This window comes from Poeciliopsis prolifica, unplaced genomic scaffold, assembly GCF_027474105.1.
Source record: "Poeciliopsis prolifica strain line A6 unplaced genomic scaffold, Auburn_PproV2 SCAFFOLD046, whole genome shotgun sequence".
Taxonomy (NCBI): Eukaryota; Metazoa; Chordata; class Actinopteri; order Cyprinodontiformes; family Poeciliidae; genus Poeciliopsis; species Poeciliopsis prolifica.
The window spans coordinates 3,475,800-3,486,694 of NW_026562421.1; the positions used below are offsets into that span (position 1 = coordinate 3,475,800).

Consider the following 10,895-nt stretch of genomic DNA (forward strand, 5'->3'; position numbering starts at 1 on the left):
TCAATTAAATAATAAAGAGGAAGACTCACAAATATGCTTATAGAAAATGTTTCCAGCTTTTGGTTTAATTATTCATTTTCAGTGAGTTTGGTTCTGGATGCAGGACCAGAACCAGAACCAGAACCAGTACCTGATAGGTCTGCAAGGTTGAAACAACAACAGCAGCAGATCTTTAGTATGTTTTGGTGCTTGGCAGTAATTTATAAGTGATTTATAAACTCACAGAAGTATTTTAAAGTCTACTCTCAGAGCTCCAGTCTTTGGCCATGTACAATGTTTTCCAGTCTTAATTAGATCCAATCCTATTGCTATGCTAGCAGTTCTTTTATTCGTGTATATGCTGATGACACCATTTTGTTCACATCTAATCCAGTTTAAGATTCACTTTCTTTTTAATCTAAAGGCACTCGCATCTCTGTCATGACAAATCAGTCAAAGCACAACCTTAGATTACAGTGGTATTATCTACAGAAACGCCTCCACCACTTTCCCCTGAAACTGGATGTCATCTGTTTTATTGCAGTCCAATTTGTCCTGGGTTCTTCTTTCAGCACTCACCATGGTAATGAATGTTTGCTTGTAAACTGTGCACCACCCCGTTTTGACAGGATACTTCATTTGGAACAGGTTACAAGTTAATTATTGAAAAACTGATGGGCTTTCAAGCTGATTATTAATTTGATGTGGACGTAATGAATCAGCGTCTTTCTCTGAACGAGAGAGACGGTTGCTTCAGTAACGAAATATTTGTGTGATTGTTTTCTGAATGTTTGGTACATCTGAAGCCAAACTGGACCAAAAGTCCAGACATTACCACTTCTGAAAAGCTGTCAGGAGTTTGCATACAAGCAATTGTCAGCAAACTTTATAAATAAAAACTTAATGGGAGTTTTAATTTATTAAATAAACAGCGTTATTTATAGTTTTCCTTCTTAAGCCAAGAACTAAATTATTTCCCTTTTTTCTGTCTTTAAAGCAGATTTTAATATTTCTATGTCTTCTCTGGTCCTTCTGCAGACGTCTTAGGCCTGGTGGAGACGAGTCGGCTTAAAAACACGTTAGCATCACCATCCGGTCGGCTGTTTGAGGAAAAGCCCAACGTCGCCTCCTGAGCTCCATCCGGACACGACGACCTGCCTGTCGATCTCAACGCACCACAACTGTGTGTTTTTTTTGTTTTGTTTTGTTTTTCAAAGCTCCCAGAGGTAATTTTTGTTTTTTTTTTTTTTTTTTTTTTTTTTTTGAGAAATTGGTTCTTTCAGGTGGGGCAGCATGAGAAGAATGTGCAAAACGCCTCAAACCTTGGTTAAAATGTTTGTAAAAAAGAAGTTTAACAAGAAAAATAAAAAAAAACACTTAATTGTCTTAAAACTGCTGCCACCAGCCAATATAAACTGTACAGATACTGAATTGCAGCTATAAATGTGATAATGAGTTTATTTTTTCCCCTCTTACAGTAAAGACACTAAATCCCTCCCATCAGATTTACATCTTCACAGTAAAATAATGCAGTTTTTATATTTGTTTTATGCACCGACGCAAAAAACTGTTTATTTTATTTAATAAAAATGTGGACATCTAAAGATGAAGGACAGTTTTTATTGAAATGTACAGAAATCAATAAAAGTGTATGCTTTGACAGAGACAACCAGGCAGGTACTTTCAGGGACTTTATAGAAATAATCCAAGTACTTTCTCAGTCACCTGTTGCGAGTCTGTGTAAAAATACTGTTTGCATTCATTTGAGGTCCAACTGGCTGTTTTTGGGGCAGTCTGCTGCTGCCTGCTTGGTGTAAGAGATAATCTGTTGGCAGCTGGTGACTGAAGGTTTATTTTTGTTTGGAGGTTTTAAGACACAAAGCACAGGAATCTAATTACACAAAGTGTAACAAAGCACCTCAGACCAGCTCCTTTCTTCATCTAGGATTGTTTTTACAGTGTGTTACTACAGATTACTTTGAAGATTTCTTTTAACTTGGTTGTTTATGCTGTATTAAAAAAAAGAAAACCGATTTAAAGATGTGAAACTTTCCATGAAAAATCTTTTAGGGTTTCTTTACTTTTGTTTTTTTATTTATTCTCATAGATGTCATGGTGAGTCACCCACATCACAAACAATAACTATAAAAAGATCTATAAATATGGATTTAGTTCAGTAAAAAACTCTGATAACAGATTATTTCAAAGCACTTTAAAAAGCTATTCAAATTGAATAACTGGCAGCCATTTCTGTAATAAATGCTCTACTTTTCTTTTCACCATGTCACTATTATCCTCACACCATCCCTCTTCGTGTCTCCTTTTGCCACGTCCTCCAAATCTCTCATCATAGCAGATGTGAACTTTTTCTTTTTCTCTTGCATCTGTCTCTTACATCACCTCTGAAATGCTTTTCCCTGCACTTCCCCACCTGCACTCACCATTCACCAGCTGCGAATATTTCGGCAGTCTGTTTAAACTCATCAAGATTTGTCCTGTTGTTGCTGACTTTCAGTCTTCTTTCACCTGCTTGCTGGACTCTCCCAAAAAAAAAATCACAATATCATCGGTAAACGTCATAATCGTCCATCCATCCGATTTCCAACACCCTTGACCCAGTGGGGTCGGGAGGATCTGGTGACCCCCATCTGCTTAACACATCAATCAAAGACTTTCATTCCTTTTCTGGACTCCCCCCCAAAAATCACAATATCATCTGCAAACTTGATAATCATAATATTAGGATTACATAAAGCCAGGTAGCTTGTGAATTCTCTGTTTTCTTACACTGCTTGATGTGATCTTACTGATGACGCAGGGAAAATGTTTGCATCATCTGAAATCAATAATAGACATAAAACTGAGGTCAGACGACCTGCAACTCTGGAGTTTCTGTGAGTCAAAGAAACGCTTAAAACTGCAGATTAAAGTCAAATCTCTATCAAAATAGGCCTTTTTCTGTATTTACATTGTTTTCCACAGATTGGTCAACATTGTCTTACAATTGACGTCCTGCTCTCACTTTTCTTTTTGATGTGAAACTATTTTAGGCCCATCGTAGGGTTATATTACAGTTTAGACTTTATAGCTGTTTTAATAAAACCCTTTTTCTGGTTCATGTGGCTCAGTAGGGACCACTTGAACGTTATCGCCCTGTACTTTGATTGTACCAGATTGCAGATTTTCTTTCTTTTATTCTTATTGTTTGTGGTGTGGACGCCCACTAATGGCAGAAAAACGAGTCACAACATCTCCCCCTTTTGCTTTTTTGTTTGTTTTGAAGAAAAATGTTCAGACTCAGCTGTAAATATTAATTAGCTGTAATCTTTGCTGTCCCAGTTAATCTGACACATTTAGTCTGTTCTGCCAGGGGGAGTGCTGTTTGACCATCTACATATGTAACTTAAATGTTCCTGAATTATCATTCACAAACCCATGTGTTCTGTGGTTTTTCCACCTCAATGTAATGTTACAGTATTAGTGATTTTATTGTTGCTCCCTCCAAAATCTCAGTTTGTTTAAAAACAAAACCTTCAGAGGATTTGACTTTTGAAATAAATTATTTAATCTGAGGGCTTAGCAGAACAACAAAAATTGCTACTTTTTTAAGAGATTTCATATAAAACTAAAAACTCAATGAACAAAAACATTAAAGCAGTAAGTTGAACTAAAATAAAATAAGTGACTGCGTTTAAATGAGAAAAGCAGAAACCGACATCCCTTAGAACAAATCAAATTCTGTCTGAAGGATTTCTACAACCAGAGAAGAAGTTAAGCCACATACGAACACATGGCTTCTTGTCACATTGTGGAACCAAGAATTGTACAAAACTGTTGATTTAAAACGTAGATAAAGGCGGAAAATTGTTGTTAAAAATTAGAAAGATGCACCTGGTCTAATTCAGGTTCTGTATTCGCCGTCCGCCATCTTTTATTTACGTCTGTTGAGTTGATGTAAACCAGAAAATGTACCAAACCCACTCTGTAAAAAATACCTCTCAGAATTACAGAAATCCAGATCTATTCAGTGTAATTTATGAACACAAAGGATTTAAGGATTAAATCTCAGTGGAACGATGAAGCTGAGTGGTGAACACAAGCATCTGGAGAACGTGTTCGGCTTGAAGTGCATATTGAGTTACTAACTGATGACGACTCTTGAGAAATATGATATGATATCCTTCCTATATTTTACGTTTTCAACCATTTGCTGTAATCAGAGATTATGCGGGGATGAAAACATAACATCCCTGCATGATGGTTCCCACACACAACTTCAAAGTACAGAAATAAAAGCAGAAATTTTTGTCATGTTTAGACAGGGGGAAACGGATCAAGTCCCAACTTGAAACCAGTGCCAGTTTTGTTTAACATAAAATGTGGGTCTAATAAAAGCAAGAGTTACTTTGATTGGCTCTGTTCTAATAAACCGTGCTCTCCTGGCTCTGAACCAAATCTGAACCGAAGGCACTAATCAACTTTTGTGCATTCCGAGCAAAACCAGATAACTGCAAGATAACTTAAACTCTTCACTGATGGGTGAAGTGAAGCGTTTTATTCTAGCCAAAGTCCTCATGAGGATCTTGGAGTTTCTGCTCTCCTAAGAAAGTTCTGGTGACTCATGTCTCTGTACAAATATTGACATTTGTTCATCTGTGATCATGCTGCCCGCGGCTTCAGGAGTAACGTAGAGGGACGGGCGGGTGATGTTCAGACGTAGCGTTTCCGTATCATAAATCTGTATGTCCTCAAAAAGATTTAAATATTATTAGGTTTTTGTAGTTTTTATCACAATAGTGAAAGCAAGTTGAACCAAGTTTTTATTCCTGATTTTATTTCCCATTATTATTATTATTATTATTATTGTCTTTTTGTTCCCTTCTGTGACAGGAAGGAGAAAAATACACCATCTGCCACTTCTGTAACTACTATGTTGTCTCTGCTCCTCCTTGTATTGTGAAAGGCTTTTCTTGTGCTTTATCAAATGGGGAATTAAAACTGCTACAACTTGACGCTGTCCTCCATGTTTTGTGTTTTATTTGCATTGATGCAGTTAATCTCATCTGATGCCACTGAAACGTTACTTTCCCATGCAGTTCATCAACGATGGACAAACCAAACTCATCTTGAACGTGCATAGGTTCACACCAGAGTTTCAGGTTTCGGTGGAACCTGCCGTCTCTTTCAATTAAATTACAACTCAAAGTATTTTTATATCGCAAAAAAAGTGAAATATTTTGGAGTTTGAGGCACAAATCTAAAACGTAGCAGCAAGTAGGAAAGATGTACGTCACAATTAAAAAATGTTTTCATTACAAAAACAAAACTATTAAATCAACATATTGGTGAGCTGAAATCTTAGATCTTTTCTCTACAGTTTAAATTAAACAGCAGTAATAATGAAAATTAAAATAAAGGGAATATGTTCCTCATACTGTTTTTTAATAATAAAGAAATACGTACCACACCTGTGACACTTCTGATGAAGACAAGTACAAAATTGAAGCATGTTTTGTCTAAAAACAAAAGAATCTTTAAGACAAAAAGATTTAATGTGTACATTTCTATTCTTCTTAAGTTGCTTAAAAACAGGACTGTTGTGGTTTGAACTGGACTGTTTGAACCACCTGCAGCTGAAGTCCTCACTTATTTAAAAAAACAAACATGCATAAAATATCTGGCCTGAAAAATCCAGTCCCACAATGTCTGTATGCTTTGCATCTGAGCCCAATCTGACCCGACTAATTAACTAATATTATATACCTCAACAGGTTAAACTCCTCAGTTTATATACAAATAAGAAATTAACTAAACTTCTCGTATTATTTGTTTTCCAGCCACATAGTGCCATTTCATAACAGAATCAAGTAACTGTTACATGACTTAAAATAAATGTGACTTTTTAATTGAATGCTTTGAAATGGGGCCTCTGTCTCTTTAAGAAACTCCACCTTCAGAAAGTTATCACATGGCTTCTCTATTAATTTCCAATAATGAGCTCAGATGTGTAGTTCTGCCAGGTGTTTGCTATTTGCTGCTGGCTAGTCTGAAGGAGCTGAGTGTGGGAGGCTGCTGTGGGAGGTGGAAGCTCTGAGGAGGAGCTGCAGCCTCCAAGGCGGGGCTAGGTCCACCCAAGCATTAAGTAGAGCTGAATGCCATGGAGATTACACTCCATGTACGTTTCAGAAGGGAATAACATCTGAGCATAATAAAAAGCTCAAAAAGTTGATTTTACATCATAATGTTCCTTTAAATGTGCCACAGAAGCCCAGCTTGACATTTTTCTCCCCTCGCAATGAGATAGGTTGTTGTTTGAGCCAAACAGGTATATGGTGAAACGAAGGACACCAAACTCAGTCGCACCACCATCTCCCACTGTTCAGGCCAAGCAACCACCTAGCACCAACCAGGACACACACAACCAGCCCACCGCAGCAACAGGGAAGGTGAAGAACCAAGGTAGGGAGGCATGTTAAGGTACCGGAGCTCCTGGATGCTCAAGACAAACACCAAACCAAGGATCTCCCCAGTGATGCCTTAACCAGGTCGTCGTCACTGAGCTTAAGCTGCTGCCTATCACTGCCAATGAAAGGTAGCAACATAAAAAAGTTAAACATTACGTACAAATAACACGCACCAAAACTAGTGTTAAACGAGTTTTAATACATTTAAACATACATTTTGCTCAATTTGCATGTGATTCTGTTGCAAGTTTTATACAAATATTACTGCCACCCGCCAAACCCAGGCAACTCTACTGGATTGCTATAGTTGTGAAAAACATCATGTATTCTAAACCCGATAGACCAAAAACGTGCAAGCACACGAGCAGCAAATGAGCCAACACAAAGCAATCAGATATTACGTTTTTTATTCTTTTTTAGCGCTAAAAAGGAGACGCTTACCATCACAGACTAGAAGTGAAACCAAGGGGCCCTCGAGTCTATACAGAATATGATTAAAAACGGGAAGATTCGTTGCTTATGATCTAAAAACACGCCCAGTTGTCATCCGATGTCCTACGTCACCTAAAACTCCATTTCCTTGGAGATGGGAGTGAGGAGATGATTCAGTTTCTGTATTTGTTACAAATACATAGGCCTTTGTGTGAAAGTATGAGAGTGTAATGTGTGTAGAAGCATATGTGTGTATTTGACCTTGGTAAGCGCCTCAACACTACAAAGAAAACAATGATTCATCACATCAGACAGCACGATCCAGATTCAGTCGTTTCAGGGGACGACTGAATCTGACGTCTCGGGAACATAAACCTGAGACGCAGCTGCTTGGGCTGAAGAAGATCAAGCAATCAAGATTTTTGTTGAGATAATCTGATGGTTTGTTATTTAATTTTATTTATAGTCACAAAATCCGCTAAAACAAAATAGAGTCAACATGACTAGTTAACATGAGCAATGGCACGTAAATCGATGCATGCAATCTTATTCCAGATGAACTTTCAGTCAAAGCTGAGTCAGACTCAACCAACCGGAGCACTTTATTCACTTTATTCACTTTATTCACTTTATTACGGTTCTGCCTCACTTTAGCTTGTTATGGGAACAAATCCTCCAAATATCAGCTGACTGATATTTGGCCACCATACAACTCGGACAGATGGCTTTTGACAAAATATTGCAGAAATACCATTTGTACACAAAAATTTCAACAAAAATATAATACAACCAAATTTAGTCAATTAATCTGCAAAATAAAGTTGATTTGGGGTTTAGTTTTTGAGTTTCTGTCACATTGTGCAGGTATAGATGAGTACCTTGAAAAAGTACATATTTAATATTGAATAAATGTAATTTGATACAAACTCAAATTTAACCGGAGGTTCCACTAATCCTACTGTGACAGTAGGATTAGTGGAAACGTTCTCCTAATGCACACAGGTCTGTCTGCAGTTTCATATTCATAAATAATGCTATGCAAACACACACGTGAAAACACACACTGCCTCCTTTGTAGTGTTTGCTCAACCGCAGCAGATTAGGAGATGCAAAGTCTGCTGCATCCCATAGGAGCATCATGCCAGGCAGGGTGAGCTGTTTGTAAAAATATCACGCCTTAAAAAGCAGCGCAGCATTATTCCAACCGTCACAGTCCAACCGGCGGCTGGAGGAAAAGAACAAATTCAGGTTTATTCCTGATCCTGCCGAGACCTGAAGGATGAGATCCGTTACATCCTTGCAGAAAATGGAAAAATACGCAGCTGGAGATGGAACTGTGGAGAGATGCAGTGAAAACTGAGACAACCTCTACAGCTGGTTTCTCTGGGTCAAAACAACGCAAGACTGGAAACACGCACAGGAAATATTCCAACTATGAGACAGAAATATGAAGATCATAGCGATTCAAACAGGAATGTCAGAAGTAACACAAAAAGTTTTTGTGTTTTCCTATTTATTTATTTATTCTATTTATTGTTTTTATCCTATTTATTAAAGTTTACACATTTGATTTTTATCATCATCCCAAAGGGAAATTTAATATCAGTTTCTGAATTTCTGTGAAACTCCTTAAATAAATCGATTATTTAGTGAAGCAGCGGCAGCAGATGAAGCTGGGAGTGTTTTCTCTTTCTGTCACCATCACTACATGATTGCATCTCTTAAAACTTTTTAAAGAAATCCCAAACTGTCACTATTATAGAACAAATGGTAGACATTACAATTTGTCATATGCCATTATCAAAATCATCATCAAGTATATTGGTCAATACGCCACTTATTGCTAAATAGAGTGGTGTTGAAAGCTTTCGTCTAGATTTAGTCTTATTTTGGCTGTTTTGCAGTTTTTCTTCCAGATTTGTGGTGCATAGAAGCTGAAAGCTGCTTTTTATAATACTATTTCAAAGTCTATTCTATACAGGACGTCCTGTTTCTGTGATCAATAGTTGATTTTCTGCAGGCCTCTAGTCCTGGAAATGTTCTTCAGGTGATAGAAGGCCGACTTTGTAACTGTCCTTATGTGTCTCTGAAAGCTCATGTCCACATTTCAGGCCTGATTTCTAGAATCCAGCTGGAATAACTGAAGCTGTGCGCCGACTCCAGACGGCTCCTCTTTTGGCCCAAAGATGAAAACTCCAGTTTTGTTTCTGTTCAGCTGGAGAAGCTTTTGGATGGTTGAGAATCAGCTGCTGACAATCTAAAGCTTTGTAGCATTTGTGTGATTTTTTTAATAGCAAATTATTGCGTTGTTATATAACCTGAACTCGCAGGATCATATAGATTTTAAATAGGAAAAAATATTAGTTAATATGAAACAACTAAATCTGTATTTCACATAGTAGAATTTGGAAATCAGTCTTCCTGTTATGTAAGTAGAAGCGTTTCAGGTTCTGAGGCTTCGACGCCATCCGTAATGTTTAGCTTGAAACCCTCTTACTAAGACCTTTCGTTATTTAATTTACCGTTTTCCTGACAGGACTCCTGCACTTCTCCTCCAGAACCGCCTCAGCTGTTTGTGGCCTAAAGGTTGAAACATTCTGATTCGTATTAACATGATTGATTAAAAGTCACATCAAGCTATTGCCACAAATGTTTTGAGGGCTGAATTATTTTTGGAACTGATGGTGATCATGATGCTATTATTGATCTGGTAACTCACAGTTATTCTCAGGCTACGAGCTTAATGAATTTTGGCTTAACCTCATAGATTCCCATCATTTCCAGTCTTCCTGGTTTCCACACCAGGGTTTGGTTTGGTGGTTTTGTGAGTCAGGATCATTCAGTGGGTGGCACCACATCCGTTTATTACTACCTTGACGTTTTGAAAGTTTGGAGACCCTGACAGTGTTGTGTTTTGAACATTCCCATTTTACCTAAAAAAAAAAATCGGTTGCCTTCTAAAATCAGACAAAATTGGTGTCAATCAACTCGACTTTGTTTGTGGAGCAAAAAATATTGTTTGTATTGATTTTTTTCAAAGATATTAATGAAAGTTTAAAGGTCAATTTGTGCTGGTTTTTGCAGTAAAAATGATCACCTGATGAAGATATTAGTAACATTTCCAGAGGTCATCAGAGGTCAAGCCCTGTAACAAATTTGGTGTCAATCAAATCAATTATATTTGAGCAGCACAGATTTCTGTTCGTGCTGCTTTTGCTTTGAAGATATTGATGATGACCTGTGGAAATGTGGACTTCACTCCAACAAGTGCTGCTTGTGAATCCAAACGTTGAAAACCCTTTTTCACTGCAAAAATCACAAGTTGTAACAAGAATTTGTCTCTAATTTCTAGTTCAAATATCTTAGAACACTAAAAATAAGACAAATTAACTTACAAATGACTGTTCAGCAAGATTATTTAAAAATAATATTAATTGGCAGACTATTTCACTTTTAACCATACATTTTCCCCCTGTTTTCAGTGGAAAAATAAATACACTAAAATACATTTTAACATATTAAAAATATTTCTCCACAGCTATACGGAAGATGAAGGATACATGTAAGTCGTAACGTTTATGGCTTATTGTCAGGTGAGTTAGACAATAGTATGAAATTATATTTTCTATGGAAATTCAAACAATCAAAAAACATTATATTCAAGGTAAAGAAAGCAATGGAAACAAAAAGAAATGAATCACCTGCATGTTGAACATACCAGTTAAACCAGCTATGTGTTTTATAAAAGATGGGAGGCAAAATTTTAAAAAATGAAAGTTTATCCAGGGCAAAACTTTGCCTAAGCATGTCGAGTGGATGAACTTAAAGGTTGGATTTCATAACCAGTTTCGGTTTTGGGTTTTTGTGGCACTTTTAACTAAACAAATAAAATTCATGTCGCTCGGCTGCTTTTGGGTCCAACTTCGTATCAAAACATGACACATGAAGTTTTGTTTGAAGGGATGTGCATGAAACTGACACGTCGTTAATCGCAGTAAAATAACACAAAAATATTGAAAT

At 37.0% G+C, this 10,895-nt stretch overlaps 1 protein-coding gene across 2 annotated transcripts in view; it reads left to right on the forward strand.

The window, feature by feature from the left end:
• LOC129376990 (cryptochrome-1-like) overlaps nucleotides 1-4,991 on the forward strand; it is a 29,485-nt gene extending 24,494 nt beyond the window's left edge. For both annotated transcript variants that reach the window (XM_055056714.1, XM_055056715.1), the window contains exon 15: nucleotides 1,018-4,991. In XM_055056714.1, coding sequence (XP_054912689.1) covers nucleotides 1,018-1,026 — 9 coding nt within the window. In that variant the 3' untranslated portion in view covers nucleotides 1,027-4,991. The remainder of the gene's footprint in view (nucleotides 1-1,017) is intronic.
• The last annotated feature ends 5,904 nt before the right edge of the window (nucleotides 4,992-10,895 follow it).